At 32.0% G+C, this 20,581-nt stretch overlaps 2 protein-coding genes across 4 annotated transcripts; both read left to right on the top strand.

Moving 5' to 3' along the window:
• Positions 1-3,695: 3,695 nt before the first annotated feature.
• On the top strand, positions 3,696-6,815 carry LOC113871744 (ankyrin-1-like). The gene is made up of 4 exons (XM_027508845.1): positions 3,696-4,253; positions 4,307-4,451; positions 4,831-5,366; positions 6,168-6,815. Exons 1-4 carry the CDS (start codon positions 3,696-3,698, stop codon positions 6,813-6,815), a joined length of 1,887 nt encoding a protein of 628 aa, XP_027364646.1.
• Positions 6,816-10,132: 3,317 nt separating this feature from the next.
• LOC113871967 lies at positions 10,133-19,803 on the top strand. 3 transcript variants are annotated; one of them, XM_027509070.1, is made up of 14 exons: positions 10,133-10,933; positions 12,955-13,041; positions 13,230-13,333; positions 13,504-13,554; positions 14,605-14,776; positions 14,910-15,230; positions 16,032-16,235; positions 16,332-16,838; positions 16,952-17,161; positions 17,599-17,787; positions 18,083-18,255; positions 18,570-18,722; positions 18,827-18,908; positions 18,983-19,803. In XM_027509070.1, exons 1-14 carry the CDS (start codon positions 10,439-10,441, stop codon positions 19,370-19,372), a joined length of 3,138 nt encoding a protein of 1,045 aa, XP_027364871.1. In that variant the 5' UTR covers positions 10,133-10,438; the 3' UTR covers positions 19,373-19,803. The 3 variants fall into 3 exon arrangements, with proteins under 3 accessions (XP_027364871.1, XP_027364872.1, XP_027364870.1); XM_027509071.1 differs by having other exon boundaries at positions 10,207-10,933; positions 18,986-19,797; XM_027509069.1 differs by having other exon boundaries at positions 10,245-10,933; positions 18,080-18,255; positions 18,983-19,797.
• The last annotated feature ends 778 nt before the right edge of the window (positions 19,804-20,581 follow it).

The raw sequence follows: 20,581 nt of genomic DNA, 5'->3' as shown, positions 1-20,581 counted from the left end.
CCATCCAAGGAGTCAAAGGTTTGTTGATCACGCGCAACCCAAACTTATTCCCTTCACCATGCCAGACAAAAGTCTAATTTAGACAATTTTTAAAATAAATACTTACAAGGACAAAAAATAAAACGAACAAGTTTCTTCCAAAAATTATAATTAATGTATATATTTCATATTTAAAAAAATTTAAATGAAATAACTTTTAAAAGAATACAAGAAAATAATTAAATTTAATTTAAGGAATTTTTTTGTTTCTTCAATAAATAATTATTAAAAAGTTTTTTGACCATAATACACCTATGACAATAGATGTTTTGATCCATGATTAGTGTTGAATGTGGCTGTAGCCTTTTTTTTTTTTTTTATTAATGTTTGGCCTTAGCCTAGCGTATACATGCTTTTATCAGATCTGGATCCAGTCTAATTAATACGAGAATTAGACATCCAGTTTCATTTTTTTCTTAAACAAAAATGTAGAAAACGACAAATATTTTTTATACAAAATTAGCTTAAGCGAATTTGTTTGAGATTTGCTTAAGCGAATTATTTCAGCTTAAGCGAATTTTGTGCATTTAAAGAGATAGAAGCTAAATATAAGGAAAGAAAAGATTGAAGATAGATGAAAATAAGAAAAACAGTGGTATAAGAGTAGTGATAGTGGGAGGAGAGGAGGGTGAAGAGTTGGGTATAAAGCAAAACGAAAGATGTAAGTATAAGGTAGAGTAAGTGGAAAGAAAAAGAAGTTGGGTATGAAATGGAGGGAAGAAGGTTGAATATGAAGGTTAAAGAGAGTTGAATATGAAGGTTGAGAAGAGAGTGTTAAGCATAGGAAGAATGAGAAGAGAAGGTTGAGATTAAAAATACAAAATTCCTTAAGTTGAAATAATTCACTTAAATAAAAAAAATTCGTTTAAGCTAATTTTACATAAAAAAAAATATCGTTTTCTGCATTTTTTATTAAGCAAGTCCATTTTTATTTAAGAAAAATAAAACTAGACATTTAGTTTTTGCGTTAACTAGACTGTATTCAAATATACTTTTATTCTATATTATTATTATGTTTTAATATAATTTTTTGTATGACAAAAAAACCCTTTGATTTTTAGACTATGATAAAAAGTGACAAAAAAGAGTAAGATTTTTAAAGCATTCAATTGCTGTGAAAAAATAAAGTTATTTGAGATTTATTCGTCTGTTGACAAAAAGAAAAAAAATTATAATATTATGTAGTAGTATACAAATTTATTATAGAATAGAATACTATTTAATTTTAAAAATTATAAATTTTGCTAAACTTTAAAAAAGTAATATAATATACTTTAAATTTTTCATTTAAAATTTTAATTTAATAATGTTTGCATATGATCTAAATATATAAATTATATATTTTTAGAAATGAGAAGGAAAATAATATTCATTAATTTTTTATGTATAATTTCTCATAAAAAATTGTTCTATAATTATTTATGAGATAATTTTTTTCTCATCTTTAGTTTTGATATTAACATTTAAATTATTATTAATTATTAATGATTTAACAAAATTAGAAAACTTATAATTATTTGTACTTATATACTGCGAGGTATAATAAAATTATAAGCAAGTTAGTAAAGCAAAAATAAACTTAAATTTAAAGATTAAAATTTTAATTAAATTTTAAATTAACGTTTAAATGGAAATTTTATATTAAGCCAACTTTAAATGTCAGAGCACTATTAATTTTTATTTGTTATTATTTTATTATTTGAACTAATCAACTAAAATTTTATCAACTTCTGCTCCACTTTACCCGTATGATCATGCATAACATTTGTTTTATAAAACCAATGGCATTATAATTACGATATGTGTAATGATTTGTTATATAATAAATTATGATTAATAGCTTTCAACATATATTTAAATCTCATTTAATTTTTATATATCCATATTATTTAATGCCTCCCAATCCATATTTTATTAAGTCAAATCATAATTAGTTAGGTTTCAATTTTTTTAATCTTTATCTCTTTACTCACTTCAATAATTACAGTCAACATTAAAATAACAAAAATTCATATTAATAAATTAACAATGAATTAAATACTATATAAGTAAAATAATTTAAGTTTAATTCGTTTAAAATATTTTAAACAAGTAAATCACTTAAAATAAGACTTATATTCAAAATTTTAATATTTAAATGGTAATAAATAAGTTAACTTATCAACACTGTACACCTAAATATATCATTGACGAATAATAATTAAATTTTTCTTAAAAATCAAATAGAAATAAAAATTAGAAAGTTATAACCTTCTCCACACTAGCACTCACCTTAAGTATTAAATCATTGACGAGTGCATTGGTCGATGTGAAACAAATTTTTTTTTCTCTAGTCGTTGATAAATAGTATTTAAATGAAAAATATAATAAATTAGAGAAAGTGACACAATTGAAAATAGTTTATGAAGTGCCACTTTTTGAATTAAAGTTTACATTCTTACGTCAACAAAAATTGGACTCTTGCGATACTCCTTATATGACTAGTTTTTTTTTTAAACATAGTAACTAGTAAGAAAATTTATACTCATAGTTCATGTACGACTTTATATTTAAAACTTATTTTTTATTCTTGAGTTATAAGTTATAATGAATATATTCAAGGAAGATGTATTTTTTTTCAAATATAATTAATAAATTATGTGATTAATTGTGTTTGATTTTAATTTGATACAAATTATATATTTTGTACTTTAATGTAACTTACTTATGGTTACATAGCTAGATCCAAATTCAAGTAAACAAAGAAAGTTATGTTAGACATTCGTTAGTCAACGTAAATATTTTTAAAATTCAAACAAATTATTATTACAGTGATTTGGATATAAATAAAAAATATCACTAGAAACACCAATAATTGGGAAGGAGGGAGGAATGTTGACTAAATATTTCTCTCTATCGTTTTAGTTTTTTAATTATTAATTTTTACATAACATAAAAATATAAATATTACATAACAAAAATTATTATTTTAAAATTAAATTTATTATTTTTACGCCTTTCAATTCTTGTAAATAAATAATAGAGGATTGAACTATGAACATTCTTAAGGTTTTTATTTATTTATTTATATTTTATTTTTATTCGTTTAAATAATACATATTATTTATCTTATATATTTTTATTTCTTAATTTATTATTTATTTTCTTATTACACCCTTGACGCAAATAGTGCTAGCGTAATAACCAGCGTGAGTCGTAGAATTTGTATTTTCTTTTGACGGATAAATAATTATATTTCCCGCAAGTTGTTTTAAAAAATTAATTAAATAAATAATCATTTCAGAAAATAAATAATTATATTTGATAAAAAAAACATATGAACTTATCATAACAAGAACTGGTCATTTTAAATTAGTCTAGGAAGAAGCAAAAGAATAAAAAAAACACAGAGGAGAAAAGAACAAGAGAACGTATTGTTTAAAAATTTTAAAAGTCAAAAAATAAATAAAATAAAATAAACTATTTTTTTTTGACACCGTTCTGTTATTTAATTTTAATGATTTTTAATAATAAAACAAAATTAATTGATGATATTAAGGACTAATTTAAAATTTAAATTTAAGGGAAGTGAAGGTTTACTCAGCGAAATAGTTTATAAAGTGAGAAGAAAGAGATGCAACTCAGAGAGGACGCGAGTGGTAGAAATTAGAATTCTTATGACAGCAGCAAACCAGGAGCAGAACCAGAACCAGAACCACGTTGAAGCCCCTGCACCAGTGCACGCCAATGGTGTAAATAGGGAGAATATCATCACGCGGATTGATCGTGACCTTTACGAGGCTGCAGTCAAAGGAAACTTCCAAGCGTTCGTCAATCTCCACAGCATCCACACTCTTCTCACCCCTAACAAGAACACCGTCCTTCATGTCCACTTGACATCCCGAACAACCCAAACAATTTCACAAAATGTGTGTCTAAATTTCATAAAGCCAACTCCCGATACAGCAGTTTCAGAGGAATTTGTGAAAAATATTCTTCACAATTATAATCTCAGATCTAAAATCGGTCTACTCCCTAATGCTAAAGGTGAAACGCCTCTTCATGTAGCTGCTAGATATGGACACTACAGCATCGCAAAATTACTAATTCAACATGCTAAGGCTTTTCTTCCTGACATTGAACATGGGATAGGAGCAGAAAAAAACTACATTAGAGCAAAAACTTGTGATGGAAACACAGCTTTACATGAAGCAGTGATTAGTCATCACATTAAAGTAGTTCAAATTTTGCTACAAATAGATCTGATTACTCCTATTCTGCTAATAAGGCTAAGGAGACTCCACTTTATTTGGCAGCAGAGAGAAAATATACGCAAATAGGGCACGAAATTTTACACAAACTCAAATCACCGGCATATGATGGCCCCAATGACAGAACGGCGTTGCATGCTGCCGTCATTAACCGTGATTTAGGTACCAAACCTTCCTCCTCTTCCATCTTTTTTTCTTCAGCCAGTGTTTTTAAACTCGCTCATAATTAAATCGATAAAAATATTTATTTACAGTTGATTAATTTAACGATAACTTAATTAAAATAAACTATATATATTTTAATATTATACAACAAATTAAGATAAAATTGGAGTAATAACACTAAAAAGAATTATCATTTATTGATACATAATTTTTTTCTGAAATTCCGAAGAACAGTGATAAATTTTTAATAGTTATAAATAATTATGCGACCAAAACAGTAAGTGGCGGTTAGTTTAATTAAAAAAAGGTGAGGAGATTATAATATATTATTGGGCAAATTTTGCGTGTTAGTACTAAAAGAATGTTCTGGTACCAGCAATGACAAAAGATCTTGTAGCGAATATGCACGTGAGAGGTGCGCTGAAACATAAGGACAACAAAGGTTGGATTCCTCTTCATCATGCAGTGAAAATCGGGGACCGAGATTTGACAAGGTTTCTCCTTCGACAAGATGAAGACACTGCATACATACAAGATAAGGAGGGCAGAACAGCTCTTCATGTTGCTGCTTATTGCGGTCATCCATTTATCGTCGAAATCATCATAGAACACTGTCCAGATTGTTCAGAGATATTGGATAACAATGGTTGGAACGCTCTTCATTATGCCGTCAATGGGAACAATATCCGCATTGTGAATAAAATCATGCAAAACCTCTCACTCAGCAACCTTTACAATGAGAAAGATGTTGATGGAAACACACCCCTTCATCACCTCGCAAATTCCCGGATCAAAGGACTATCGTTGATATATCACGGCAGAGTTGACAAACTGATCGTCAACAAGAGAGATCAAACTGCCCTCGATGTTGCCCACAGTAGGGAAGATTCAGTTTTACAATTGAGACAGCAGGTAAGAAAAAAAAAAAAAACAACAAATTTTCATGTCAATATTTTTATTTATATCATTTTTTATTATTATTTGATGGGTTATGTAATTTTCACTAAATAAAGTTTGAATTCTGAACATTTAGTGAAATCACATGTAATTCATTTAATAATAAAAAAACATGATGCTTTAACCCTCCTAATTCGATTATAAATTTATTACATCTGTTAGCTTACATTCGTAATGGAGTGATTATTCTAGTGTTTTAAGAATGGGGTGGGTTTCAATACTTATTTTAGTCTAGATTAATAAAATAAGAACAATATTAACAATATATTCTTTTAAACATATTTTTTAATATACTCTTTTTAATTAGTCAATTTTTTCAATAGTTAAATATTTTTTTTCTAAATAAATCAATTTAGGATGCAAATATTTTTACCTTTTAAAAAATTGACTAATTACAAATAGTGTGTTGAAAACTATATTTAAAAAATGTGTTGATAATTTTTTTTATAAAATAAGGACACAAGGAGTTAATTTAACCACCTCATATTATGACGTGTTTGCATATATGTATTTTATTTATTTTTATTAGTTTTGTATAATTAATAAAGAATCCCATGGGGTAGATGCATAAAATAAAAAAGAATGATTCTCAACTCAACGTTTAGGCAAGAGGAACTGCTTCAGTTAATAGCATCTTTCTTTTTATACATAAAGATAAATTTGGGGCAACAAGAGGAACTAACTATCTAAAAGAATAAAGGCAAAGGAGAAGAATGGTTGTTTTATGTATGCATGAGATTGAAATTTGAAATGCAGGGGTTAATAATGCGATTAGAAAAGACTGGAGCTAGACGAAGTCAGCGAAATGTAGAAGTGAAAGATGAACAAAACAACATGTTAGAGTTTACTAAGGAAGCAAAGGAATCACATCTATTGGTGGCGACACTGATTGCAACGGTGAGTTTTGCGGCTGGGATTACCCTACCGGGAGGGACCATAATAGATGGCGATAATAAGGGGTCCCCTATTTTAGGACACAGAGCCTCTTTCAGAGCATTCATGATATCAAACACTATATCTCTTGTTCTGGCAGCTTCTGCAGCTTTCATACACCTTTTCTCACCTCTGAACAAAGCCAAGTGGAAGGATGGTTATCTCTCCCAAGTAGCCTTCTCATTCACTTTGGTTGCAATAGCAACAATGATTGTGGCATTTGCCACTGCCACTTATGCTGTGTTGGGATCTTCCTCATTTGGCATTGCAGTTATCACCACTGGATTGGCCTTCTTCCTTGTCTTTAGGCAGGCGCTGAAAATCAATTTCAGAGGCTCCTTTATCGTTGCATTTATACAAAACATAGCCGATATAATCATATTTCCTTTCATAATATTCGCCCCCAGACCCTGGGGTTTCTTCTTTCTCCCATTTGAAAGACATCACTTTCAGCGAAAAGTCATCTTCTAGATGTGTTTATAAACACTTTGAAGAACTTATAGACTTGAATCTAATGCAAATATTACAAGATGTAATGTTTAAATAATGTAATTTATTTTTTTAATAAGATTCGACTATTACTGTACCCCCATGATGCCACACGCGGCTTTGTTTGCTTTATATCACTTCCTCAACAAATTAAATGTACCTGTTTTTCACTCCATTTTATATTTTCATGAATGATTTTCCTGTCAATTACACAGATTACTTCCTCAATTAGATAAGAAATGAATTCCTAACATACAATGAAAAAATTGTCCTATAACATTCATATTAGGAAGGGGAGATGGGAAGAAAAATGCAGAGACACGGCTCAACTATACATCCTAGAAAAGTTCATACCCGCCTGTGCAAAAAAAGAAATGGCCCATTGCTAAAGAGGATCTCCTTTAGAACTCCTATACAACCCCCTTTAGGATTGCTATGCCATGTGAATTTGCAGCCCTTTAGGTCCACATCTATTAGCCCATGATTGTCCATGAAATCTCTGAAATTATCAATTCTGCTTCGAGGTTGATTGTGCATGCCTATTTTCTCATGTTGGTACAAAAATTCATTAAGATCACCCATACAACACCAAGCTTGGTCAGAGTTACTAATCAGGGACCCAATAATTGGCCAGAGATGTCTTCTATGGTTGAATGTAAGATTACCGTAGATGAATGTACATAACATACATGTATCAGTGGGCCTATATGTGATGGTGGTGTGTATAAAATTGGGGTAGGCCTTTTCTACCTTAACTTCCCCAGTACTATCCCACAACAAGCGTAGCCTTCCAGATTGCCCTCTTGAATCAACACAATAGAAGGAGATGGACATCAATAAATATTTAATTCCATAATTTTTTCTTCCCTTGTTTTGATTTCAATGAAGAATAAATCGGCAATGTAGATCCTTATTCTCTCGCTTGTTACTGCTCTCCCGGCAGTCTCCTCTGATCATTCCCCATAGATTATTGGATTTGGGACAGAATCATAAGATTCAGAAACCATGCTGACTATTGTGATCAAGCTATTTCTTCCCTATTTTTCACTTTGTGGCAGATATGGAAGGCAATAAATCAGATTGATCACATCAATGCAATTAAGCAAAAAAATAAAAAAGATTATCATTAATACAATGCAAGAAGACAGATGAAAGTTGATAGCAGTAATTGTGCACCGTACTCCGGGTGATGGATCACTTCAAACAAATCAAGTTGATAAGGTCAAGCCGTGGGCATATATAGCTGTTAAAATGTCTCAAACTGAAAAGGGCATTACCGCTCACAAAAAAATTGAACCTGATTTCATGGAAACGAAACCACGTGATGAAGTTTCAGCTTCTTATTTTAGCTCATCAGTGAACATCACGCGCATTGATCCAAGGCTGCAGTTGAAGGAAACATCCAAGAATTCAGCAACGAGAACAACATCCAAAACCTACTCACTCCAAACAAAAACACCATCCTTCACTTATACTTAAGCATATGATGGTCCCATTAATGGTATGAATATCATCAACCTTGCTCCTCCATGTCTACACAATATAGTATAGAGTGAGAGAGTTTGCTTATATATTAGATGAGGTGCCTTAACATGTTTCAATTGTTTTTTTTTTAATGTATTAAATTAAAGGTGTAGTTTATTAATATATTTGTCCAAAAAAAATAAAATAAAGTAGTGATATATGTTAAAATTTATGGTCTAACATGTATTTATTATTTTTTAGAATTTTTTAAATAAATTTTGATACTTAAACTAGCGTATAACATAGTTGATTAACGTATAAACTTATTTGATCAAAATATAGGTGTTTGTAGCGAGTTTATTTCATTATTCATCGCATTTTTTTTCGTACGTTACTTGAATTAACTTTTGAATATAGTTTATTATAATTTTTTTTTTACTTATATCTTTATTACTATAGTAAATGTTTCTTTTATCATGATATTGTAAAATGTCATATGATAGATTCATTTTGTTTACTATAAGTTTACGTATTAATAGTAATTGCATTTGTTATTTGCAACACCGACACCAGCCTCCCTTAAATTATAATACATATGGAGTAATTCTCATTAATCATTGTGTTTCATATCACATTTTATAACAGAGATATAAAAAGAAAAGTGTTTTCTGTATTTCTTTGGGAGATATTTTTAGGTGCCTTCTTTATAAATGTGCATATAGAAAAGATAAAAATAAGCAAGAGATAGAAATTATAATTATATATAATGTTAATTTTAATAGTTTAAATATTAAAACTGAAGAAAAAAGGATATATAATAAAGGGGTGGAGAGAATTGTCTTTTAGTGCTTTTCTAGATCTGTCATGAAATTGGATCTCACTATGTATTAATTGTATACCCGACTTCTTGTGTTGTTTATATATGGTATGAGGAGTTAAGCTAACTACTCAAATAAATAGATCAAATTTACCAATTTCTTTATCAAAGTTAATGATTTCTGCCTAAAGTTAATCATCATGACATGTTCAAGTTTTCTTCATGCTTCTCTTCCATTCAGTCACATTGCGTAAATCACTGAGTGTTGCTAGATTTTCTCAATTTCTTGTGTGGATTAACGTTAGTTATTAAATTTATAATATTAATTATGAAAATTAACAATATGATTTTTAATTATCACAAAGTAGAATAAATTTTGAAGAATTTGGGTTATTCACTTAGTGATTAACGAAAGTTCTCTACTTTCTTTAAACGAGACTATGTAAATTATTTTATAAATATTAATGTTTCTATTTTTTAATTTTACGATAAAAATTCATTTTTATCTTTTAACTTTATTTTACGATAAAATTCATAGTTTGTAAATTACATATTAAAAATAATAAAAACTATGAAAGTATACATAATTCATTTTTTAAAAATTATGTTAAAATTACAAAAATGAAATGCACGGTTATTTAAAAGGAAATATAACATATATGAAATTTAATTACTCTGAAATATTAATTTGATTTATAAAATAAATGATTAAATTTCATTTAAATGATAAAATATATTTCATTCCTTGAAATAGCATTAATAATACATTTAAACAAATAATTTAATTAAACTCTGGGTTCAAAAGAGTTTATTGTATTAATTTAACTATAAAATGTATTAAAATAACTTTATAAAGGTGATATATTATTTTTATGAATTTAAATAAATTACTCATAAATTATGTAAACATTTCCTTAAGTAAATTACTTTTAATTTCAAAATAGTTCACATATGCAAGTGAAAACATAATTACACAACTTTTAAAAATTATATATATGATATTAATTAAAAGTAAACTAATGATCTTGTAATATAATTCGGGGAACGCGCCACTAGTGATATATAGGTAATAAACAAATGTAGATTCAGATTGATGATGGAAAGCAGGAGGAGAGAGAGTGGGTTGGAATGTAAAGTTCTCAGTAACAAAAGAAGGTTGGCAAACTCAGTGCACAAAAATGTGAAATAATACTATAAACAATCAATATTCAATATTAATTAATACCAATGATTTCACTTCTTCTTCTTTCCACTCTCTTCTGCAAATCGCAATAAAATTTTCGCGGCAAAATTTTTCTATTTTCCTCATTTTTTCAATTTCTCAATGGGATTGTCGCGAAACGCGTCGTCGCAGCCGGAGATCGACGACGCCGGCAACGACATTGGATTCCACTCCACCCGAGGCCGATTCGCCTTCAAGCGGAACCCTAGCCACCACCGCCACAGGCTCTCTTCCGATCGCCAATTTCCTCGCTTCGCCAACACCAACGCCAACGCCCGATCTCACGTCCACAGTCGCTTCAATCGCAAGGGCTTCCTCTCTCTCTTCCCTTTCTTCAAGGCAAAGTCCGGATTCTACGCCATGCTCATCGCCGTCGTCTTCCTCTTCGCTCTCGCCTCCATGGTCATGCAGAACTCCATCACCTCCGTCTTCCGGCAACGCTCCGAGCGCGGGAGGTACCTACGTCAAGGCCTCAAGTTCGGCACCACGCTCAAGTTCGTCCCCGGAAAGGCTTCCCAGAGGTTCCTCTCCGGTCACGGCCTCGATCGCCTTCGCTCCCAGCCAAGGATTGGTATTCGCGCGCCAAGGATAGCTCTCGTCAGTTCCCTTTCCTTTTCTGCAGAATGATTCTCTTTCTTTCATTCATTCGTTGTTGTTTGTTTAATAGTGTATGAATGTTTTAATGCCATACTTTTGATCTGAGTATGATTAAGTTTGAGGTGCCGAATAAATCAAGATAGGATTTAGTTGTTTTTATTAGGGTCGTATTAATTACTCAGTTAATTCAAATTACTGTATATTTCGTCCGTTTATATTATGACAGGAGAACCGTACTATTAATTTGCTTTTGGTTTGTGGCGTTTTTATTGAGTGATTATTGTGTTCATTTGTTTCTTTCAGTTTTGTTTATTTAATAGAGATTAGAGAGTAGGTTGTTTACCCAGTTATGACAAAGCCGAACTAATTTTAGTTGTTTTGACGGACCATATTGGTGTTCTGTTTAATTAGTTAATGGAAAAGATATTTCTTATTATGGATTATGCATTCGAGTTATAACAGGAGAATCATGCATTTCATTCCAATTACCATTTTTCGGACTCTGTATTGGTCCTTGAGTATGAATAACTTGTTCTATTCCACTTTTTTCAAATACACTTCTCCCTTATGATTAAGGTTAATTGGAACAGAGTGACAATAATATATATATATATATATATATATATACACATTCTTGTTGAGGTTTGTACATCAGAAGTTTACAATGATGAAGCAACAGAGTTTGCCCCTGAGTAATGAGTTAACTCCAGGAGAGGATGTATAATGTATTTATTTTTTTTGGATGTTGTACATTAAATAAAATTCAAATGCTATTTTTTGCGTATGCATATGAAAAGGTGAATAAACAATGCTTGGAGCAAATCAGTACTTTTTGCCATTTTTGTTTAAAGTTATGTGAATTCTTGGGGCAGCAATGCTGATCAACACAACAAGTCATGTACAAATGAAATTCTACACCTTAGCCAATGGCTTTGCAGCCAAGTGGCCCTTAGTTTCCTTAGGAGGAAGTTGATACCAGATTTGGTACCTGATGAGTGTCAAATTGTCGAAATGTTTGTGCATTGCATCTTATTTTTCCCATTGCAATGACAAGTCTTAGTACTTGCTTTACCAAAACCGAACAAAAAATAATGAGGAATTTCTTGAAATTATTTTTCTTGGGGATGTAGCTTACTATACTTTAATTGATAGAAGGTTGAAGAGTTAGAGATACTAAGTTCACTAAATTACTGGACAAAAATTCTGCGCCCGTTACTTCTATATCAGCTTTTTGTTTGGATTTATCATTTCATAGGTACTACACTTAATATTTGGAGTTTTCTATGTAAATCTAAATGTCTGACAGAAAGTGAGGGTTTGCTTGACTGAATTGGCAGGCCTTGTAATGTAGCATGCCTCAAACTTCTAATTGTAAGTCATTAAAATGGGGTGATTATTAAAGTAATGGAGGGTAAAGAAGCTATGCTCTTATACTTACATTGGATAGGCATGTGTACTGCTGTATTGTAATGCCATAGCAGAAATTCAAAATTTATGGTGTTTTCTTTATTTTATACTGATCATGCATTTATTATGCAAACCTTCATTCCTCTCTGTTGTTCAAGCACAGACATAAAACCTTACTAGTTACAACTTGAACTTCAGACAAGAATCCCTGCTTAAGAACTTTGGTAGGTACCTTCATGATCATGGATTGTTTCATCGGTTTTGAGTAATGAGCATAAGAATGACAGATGGAGGAAGAGAATCTAGCCTTTTCAGAAGCATGCAGAAAAACAATATTTCTAGACTGTGGTCCTGAGTGTGGATCTTGTAGCCCTTGGGCCAAAAAGGCTGGCTCAAAAGGTGTAGACTAGTCACTTGGCCCTTTTATGTATTATTTTACAAAAAATAAAAGGGCTGGTAACATTAAGTTTTGTGCCCTTAATTAGGTTATCGCTTATCAAACATCCTAAAAATCATTTGCATTATTCAACATAGTATCCTGCATGGAAAAATCTTATTGAATTTTGTTATGATTGCATGCTCTCGGTATATTTATCTGTTGTTTTGTATGCCAGATTTTGGGGCACATGATGATAGATCCCCAGACACTGATGTTGGTTACTGTGATTCGGAATCTACAGAAGTTGGGTTATGTTTTTAAGGTACATCATTTCGATTCTATGTGAGATATTTTCTTTACAGATGCTGATAATGCTTATTCAAAATCTAGGCCTGAGATTCAAGTTTTGCAATAACTTGTAATTGATGCTGTAGCTTGTTTGTTTATATGTTTGGTTTTGTAATTAAGGATAGGTTTTGAGCCATGCATTTTTTCCTTTTCTATAAACAGATATTTGCAGTACGGCATGGGAAGGCCCACTCAATATGGGAAAACGTAGGTGGTGGTCTCTCTCCTTTGAATACAGAGCAGCAAGGCCTGATTGATTGGTCAATGTATGTGTCTTTTACTAAGTTTACTTTTCCAGTTTGATGCTGGGGTTCAAGTTGGGGTTACCTGCATCATTTTTAATGCTTTAACAATTTTTTTTTGGTAAATATGTTTTGGCATAATTTCTTGTTGTAATTGATGGGAAATTGACCTTTTCGTTTTGGTTTCCCCACAGTTTTGAAGGCATCATTGTTGACTCCATGGAAGCAAAAGAAGCCATTTCTAGGTGGGTTTTCTTTTATCAGTTGCTAAATGTTTGACCTTTGAACTTCTGTATTGGGCTTTTGGGAAGGGGGTGGGGTCCCAATTTTGTCTCCAAAAGTTAAAACAGTTTTTCTGTTCTTTGAGTGTTTACCAAGAAATTTTATATCATGTTGCTTATAATTTCAGTGAATACTTGAAAATTTGTCCTATATCATATGAACTGAAGATCACTCTGATAGATGGGTTTAATAATTGAATTATCCACCGATCTTGTGAATATGTTTTATGTTGATTGGTCCAACTTTTCCCCATTGTTTGCATGATTAATAGAGGAAATAATTTGTTTGAAGTGAAAGTCAGGGGTGTAAGTTTGTCTACCTTGTTTGAAAACACATAAAAATTGACAGGAATGGAAATTAAATGATATATAGTTTCCCATTTTTCATCCTTCTTTTATGTCCAATAAATGTTTTAATGTTACTTATGTTGTTGTTTTCTTTAATAGTTAGGTATTTTTTTTATGTTGATTTTGATGATTTAAAATATTTGCAGAGGCTTCTAGATAGAGTAAGCTTTAACCACAATAGACCCACTATAGTTTTAAACCTGATTGCTTGAAATTTTTCTGTCTCAAATATGTTTCTTGTTTGTCCATTGATGTTTTTGTCTCCTTGTATGTACGAGTACACTTGTGCAAATTCATTCTTCCAGGCAATAAGTTTAGAAAAGGAATTAGGAACACAGGATGTTTTGATGGTGGTTTAAAACTTAAAAAAAAAAAAAAGCGTTATGCTTTATTAAACTTTGAAAGATATTGGTTTCCTGATATATGCTTCGGTACTTGTAAGTTTTAATATTGAAAATAGATATAATCATTGCTAGAATTCTTTGGACCTGTATTTTATCATTATTATCTTGAAAGGTTAATTAATGTTGAATCCAATAGTCTGGATTTGAACATTGAGGCAGTGAGCATTCTGTGACATCTTTCTGTCCTTTCTCCTTGGTCATAGGAGATGTTTCTTATTTGAAGTTTTAGATACTATGATTAGTGAGTTTTATATTTGTGCAGCCTTATGCAGGAGCCTTTTTGTTCAGTACCATTGATATGGATTATTCAAGAAGATAGCCTTGCAAGTCGTCTACCAGTTTATGAACAGATGGGTTGGGAGCATATTGTTTCTCATTGGAGAAGTGCTTTTAGCAGAGCCAGTGTTGTTGTCTTTCCAGATTTTACTTACCCGGTAAAGTTGCAAACTGTTACATATGCATTAAGATGCAAATATTGACTGTATTAGAATAATAGAATCTGTTCTCCAATAGCATGCCTTAAATGTTTTAAAGCTATTGCTCAGTTTTTTTTTCTTTCTATATCAGATGTTATATGGTGCGCTTGACACTGGAAACTTCTTTGTGATTCCTGGATCACCGGTAGATGTGTGGGCTGCAGAAAGCTATGGTAAGACCCACACAAAGGATCAGCTAAGAGAACTTAGTGGATTTGGTAAAAATGATATGGTGGTTCTTGTTGTTGGGAGCTCAGTATTCTATGATGACCTATCTTGGGACTATGCTGTTGCAATGCACTCCATAGGGCCTCTGCTGACAAGATATGCGAGGAGGAATGATGCAGCTGAGTCATTTAAATTTGTCTTCTTGTGTGGCAATTCTACTGATGGCTATGATGATGCTTTACAGGTAGTTTTTCTTTTTAAGGTGTACTGTGTGTCATATGTTATGTTGATGACTTGGATCCCAACAAAATATAAGACATCTCTGCTCATTTTATGTAATTAATTGACAAATAATTGATTATTTACTTTAAATTATTTTCACTTGTCAGGAGAAATATATATAAAAATATTTGAAAACAATGGATAGAATTATATTTAGGAATTTAGTTTTGTTGTCTAATAAGATGTTAATGGTTAACTACTTCACAGTATTTCCACAAGTTGATGTCCTTTGAGGTTATTGTTGGAGTTTACTTGTTTAATAAAAGAATATGAAACCAAAATCGATCACCGAGGTGTAAAATTGCATTTTTTGGACTTCATGGAATACTGCATGTGCTCCAGAAGCCCTTTTTCATTGTGTAATTCTGAAACCCAGTGCTGCGATTTAACCATATGATTTTTCTGAAGAATACACCTGGTTTTTCTTAATCTTGCCTTTTATATTTTGAGATAAGACACAATTGTTGGAGGAAGCTTCTCCAAAATGGTTGGAAATTTATTTCTTGGGCAGGTGGATGTGATGCAAGGTGGCAGGATATCAATAAGAAAATGGACTGAATAGAAAACAATATGCTATTAGTAATGAAGCAAAACATAAACTGATGAAGATAATGACGAAATAGAAATCTTGAAGATGAGCTCTCTGAATATATTAGTTGCTAGGCTCTGTTTTACTGTGGATAACTTATTTTTAGTGACATTGCCTCAAAGCTTGGATATATTGTCTTTGAATTGTTTGCTGATCCATTATCTTTTGGTGTAGGAAGTTGCTTCACGTTTGGGACTTTCTCCTGGTTCTATAAGGCATTATGGCTTGAATGGTGATGTGAATGGTGTGCTACAAATGGCTGATATCATCCTATATGGTTCTGCTCAAGATGTGCAGGGTTTTCCTCCATTATTAATTAGAGCAATGGCTTTTGAAATTCCAGTCATTGCACCTGATTTTCCTGTGTTAAAAAAATATGTAAGTTTATTCTAGTTTCTTCCTTTTCATCATTCATTAATTTCTGAAACCATAACTACTTCCCTTCATTTTCATTGAGCTTTCCTATGCTCACAGATTGTGGATGGAGTTCATGGAATATTTTTTTCTAAACACAATCCTGAAGCTTTGATGAATGCTTTTTCACTTTTGCTTTCAAATGGAAGACTTTCTAAATTTGCTCAAGCAATTGGATCATCTGGAAGACAGCTTGCTAAAAATGTACTGGCTTTGGATTGTATAACTGGCTATGCAAGACTTCTGGAGAATGTTCTCAGTTTTCCCTCAGATGCTTTCCTGCCAGGTCCTCTTTCTCAGATTCAACAGGGGTCATGGGAATGGAATTTGTTCCAGAATGAATTAGACCTACACATTGACTTGCCTAAGATGGATGACATTTTTTCCAATGGAAAAGCTTCCATTGTGTATGCTGTTGAGCGGGAGTTGGCAAGTGTTAATTATTCAACCAGCACTTTTGAGAATGGAACAGAGGTTCCATTGCTAAATGAACTAACCACATTGGATTGGGACATTTTGAGAGAAATTGAAATATCTGAAGAGAATGAAATGTTTGAAACAGAAGAGGTATGATGTAATCTTGCAATAGCAGCAATTTGTTTTAACTTTCATCTTTACAACTCATGATCAGTTTATTTTAGATATATGTTGCTTCAAAATGTCATATATTTCTGTTGAAGGTTGAAGAGAGGATGGAGAAAGATGTTGGTATATGGGATGATATATATCGTAATGCTAGAAAATCTGAGAAAATGAAGTTTGAAGCCAATGAGAGGGATGAAGGGGAACTTGAGAGAACAGGACAATCTGTGTGCATTTATGAAATATATGATGGTGCTGGATCGTGGCCATTTTTGCACCATGGTTCTCTGTATCGTGGGTTAAGCATTGTGAGTATCTTTGTCCATATTGAACACACCATCCCTTGTTCCCAAACCCTTTTGTTTTCTTTCCACTTTTTCAATTTTTTTCTTACAAGTTCACACCAGATTTTGATATATTCATTATTATAGTCTCTAGATACCATTTTTAAAGATTTCAAATTTAGAATGCTCCTCTTTAATTTTATTACCTCTATTTTTTCGTTTAAAAGCAAGAGAAAAGGCATGCTATTACATTGACTGTCTAACTTATCAAGCATGGGCGTGTTATTTGGCAGTCTAAATTATCTGATGCTTGGTTTCTTTAAGAAAGTTTTTGCTCCTCTTTAATTTTATTACCTCTATCCCTTGGGATGATCACTTGTTTGAATTTAACAAAAAATGGTTAGTTTTGTTAGTCTTACATGTAAATTTTTCTGATAATAATGAAATAACAATTCTGGCAGTCTAGAAGAGCACAGAGACAAAGTTCTGATGATGTGGATGCAGTTGGCCGTTTGCCTATTTTGAATGACACGTATTATCGGGACATTCTCTGTGAAATGGGAGGAATGTTTGCAATTGCAAACAGGGTTGATAGCGTTCACGGGAGGCCTTGGATTGGGTTTCAATCATGGCGTGCTGCTGGTAGGCAGGTATTCCTTTGTTTTGTTTGCAATATTATTACTATATGGAATATGGCAAACCTCTTTGTGATTATGTGAGGCCATGCTAAGTAGCTTTCATAATTTAAGAAATCTCTGAAGTTAGCCTTAAATTTAATTAAGACTGGAGAATTAGTCTTTTATTTTAGGAAAATTGGCTCTTTTCTTTTCTTTTTGTTTCATTTTATTCTTTTATTACTTAATGTGTGGGTTATGTAACTTTCCAATGGATGAGAAGTTTCTTTTTAAGATTATTGCCTGATCGATACACCTTTTGTCATAGCAGGTAGCATTGTCACCTGAAGCTGAAAAGGTCTTGGAAGAGAGAATGCAAGAGAATTTTAGAGGAGATATAATTTATTTTTGGGGGCGCATGGACATGGTTAGGAGTATCGTAGGAAGCAATAATGCACTTACTTTTTGGTCCATGTGTGACATCTTAAATGGAGGCAACTGCAGGTATATAATGTGGAATATAACACTATACATTCATTTGTTCATTGCTATCTCTCAGCTGCCTAAGAATTTCAAGCATCACACCACCTTCCCTGATATATTCTATCCTAAAGTTGCATCTAGTGTTATTTGTACTGCCTACAGATAAAACGTTTAAAATCAGTTAGCTTAATTTGGTATGACAACTTGTGTGAAAAATGAGACGCTCTCTAAAAGATATAATGGTTGGAGGTTCAAAACGGAGGTTCTGGAAGTTGGGATTTGGATTTTGTAATGTGTTTCAAACTTGTCTAATATTCTGCTTCCAATTGCATCAGAACTGTTTTTCAAGATGGTTTCCGCCAGATGTATTCGTTGCCTCCGCATGCAGAAGCACTACCTCCCATGCCTGAAGATGGAGGTTATTGGTCAGCACTGCACAGTTGGGTGATGCCAACCCCTTCTTTCTTGGAGTTCATAATGTTCTCTCGGTAATTAATGAATCAATATTAGCTTTCTTAACTGTAGGTTAATAAAAGGTATTCTCTTGATGTAGATGAAACTAGAAAACTGAAATGTTGTCAATTGAATGCAGGATGTTCGTAGATTCCGTTGATGCATTGCACAGAGACTCCAGTAAATATGGCATGTGCTTGCTAGGGTCTTCAGAGATTGAGGTATTTTTTGGTTGCATTTGCTTTTAAGGTTTCTTAAATTATTTGTATTTCATAATACTGTTTGTTCTACGCAGAAGAAGCACTGTTACTGCCGAGTGTTGGAACTTCTCATCAACGTATGGGCTTATCACAGTGCACGAAAGATGGTATACATAAATCCCAACACTGGTTCTATGGAAGAGCAGCACCCATTTGAACAACGGAAGGGTTTTATGTGGGCAAAATACTTTAATTTCACATTGTTGAAAAGTATGGACGAAGATCTAGCCGAGGCTGCAGATGATGGTGACCATCCAAGGGAAATGTGGTTGTGGCCAATGACAGGGGAGGTGCACTGGCACGGAATTTATGAAAGGGAGAGGGAAGAAAGGTACAGGCTAAAAATGGATAAAAAAAGAAAAACAAAAGAAAAATTATTTGAAAGAATGAAGTATGGTTACAAGCAGAAATCACTTGGACGATAAGAAATCCTGGACTTGAAAGTTGCATAGCCAAACACTTTCTGAACCCAATTTTGCTTCACTCGGGAAAATTGTCTTGCGAATTGGAGAAGCTTTGATTCTAACAAATTGGCACAGATCATAGGGAATGTATTGTTTCTTTCTTCATTAACTGAATACGCATACTGAACCCTCGGTCTCCGAAATAGGGTGAGACAGAGAGCAAAAGGAGTTTCCCATCTTCTGCTGTTCATTAGTTTAACGGCCTTTTTTGGTGGTCAATTATAGCAGCAGCATAGAAGATGCAGGGAGTTCGACTTCGAAGTGTACTCATAGTCTATAGAAATTCATCCATCAATTACATTTGATTAGCATAAATATGTATTCATTCATTACTGTATATTTGTTAAACGTTAGTGGCAATTTTGAGTAGAATAATGGCTGGTTTTCACATGACTAGTTACAGTTGTTATTATTATTATTATATGCTAACTGCTAAGCTTCGTTTTCACTTCTGCCCAGAGCTAGTGAACTTTCCGTTCAAAAACTAACAAAATGGCGAACCTGCCAAAGTTCTATAATCAAAACATACTCTTAACACATGGAACAGTAATTAAGTGAAAGCAATTTAGTTCACGCGTTATTTGGAAGGAATGAAATAAATGAGAAAGAGGAGTGATATAATTTTAAAAAAATTAATGAGTTTCCCTTAGAAATTTATTTAAATAAATTAAAAAAATTGCACTATTACAAATTATTTTCATAAATTTAAATAATTTTTGTATAAATTTTTTTATTTGCCTTTGTAAAGGTTGTAAGAATGTGCGCGCAAAGTTTAAGTCTAAGCAGTTGGTTAGAAAGATCATATCTTTAACAAATAGTGGTTTTGTTATTGTTCCTATAATTTCATTTTTTTGTTGATAGTAAATTCTTAATTTCTGGCCATTAGTCGTTTGGACTTGCTTATTTAAAGGCTTCGATTAAGTAAATAACAGCAAGCAGCAATTCATTATAATTTTCTATTATTTTCTTATCTTAAACTCTTTCCTCTATAGAAGCAATATATTACAACAACATTTATTTATTTGTTTGTAACAGTAGTATCATATCGCAGTAGCATTTATTTATTTGTTTGTAACAGTGACATCAGAGCCACTCCAAACAAAGTGATGGCCACCAGCAATTTCGTTCAACCATCCATTCCCCGCTTTGATGGACATTACGATCACTGGA

Source organism: Abrus precatorius, unplaced genomic scaffold (genome assembly GCF_003935025.1).
Source record: "Abrus precatorius isolate BTA unplaced genomic scaffold, Abrus_2018 Scaffold7, whole genome shotgun sequence".
NCBI classification, from domain to species: Eukaryota; Viridiplantae; Streptophyta; class Magnoliopsida; order Fabales; family Fabaceae; genus Abrus; species Abrus precatorius.
Note: the sequence above shows the minus strand (reverse complement) of the source record. Positions and strands in the feature narration are given on the sequence as shown.

What these genes read in the sequence shown, in the direction of transcription:
- LOC113871744 (XM_027508845.1), top strand. Translation starts at nt 3,696, where the DNA reads ATGACAGCAGCAAACCAGGAGCAGAACCAGAACCAGAACCACGTTGAA. An exon ending in TGATTAGTCATCACATTAAA is followed by an intron (nt 4,254 to 4,306) that starts GTAGTTCAAATT and finishes TCTGCTAATAAG; the next exon opens with GCTAAGGAGACTCCACTTTA. An exon ending in CGTCATTAACCGTGATTTAG is followed by an intron (nt 4,452 to 4,830) that starts GTACCAAACCTT and finishes TTCTGGTACCAG; the next exon opens with CAATGACAAAAGATCTTGTA.
- LOC113871967 (XM_027509069.1), top strand. Translation starts at nt 10,439, where the DNA reads ATGGGATTGTCGCGAAACGCGTCGTCGCAGCCGGAGATCGACGACGCC. An exon ending in GCTATGATGATGCTTTACAG is followed by an intron (nt 15,231 to 16,031) that starts GTAGTTTTTCTT and finishes CTTTTGGTGTAG; the next exon opens with GAAGTTGCTTCACGTTTGGG. An exon ending in TTAAATGGAGGCAACTGCAG is followed by an intron (nt 18,256 to 18,569) that starts GTATATAATGTG and finishes CAATTGCATCAG; the next exon opens with AACTGTTTTTCAAGATGGTT.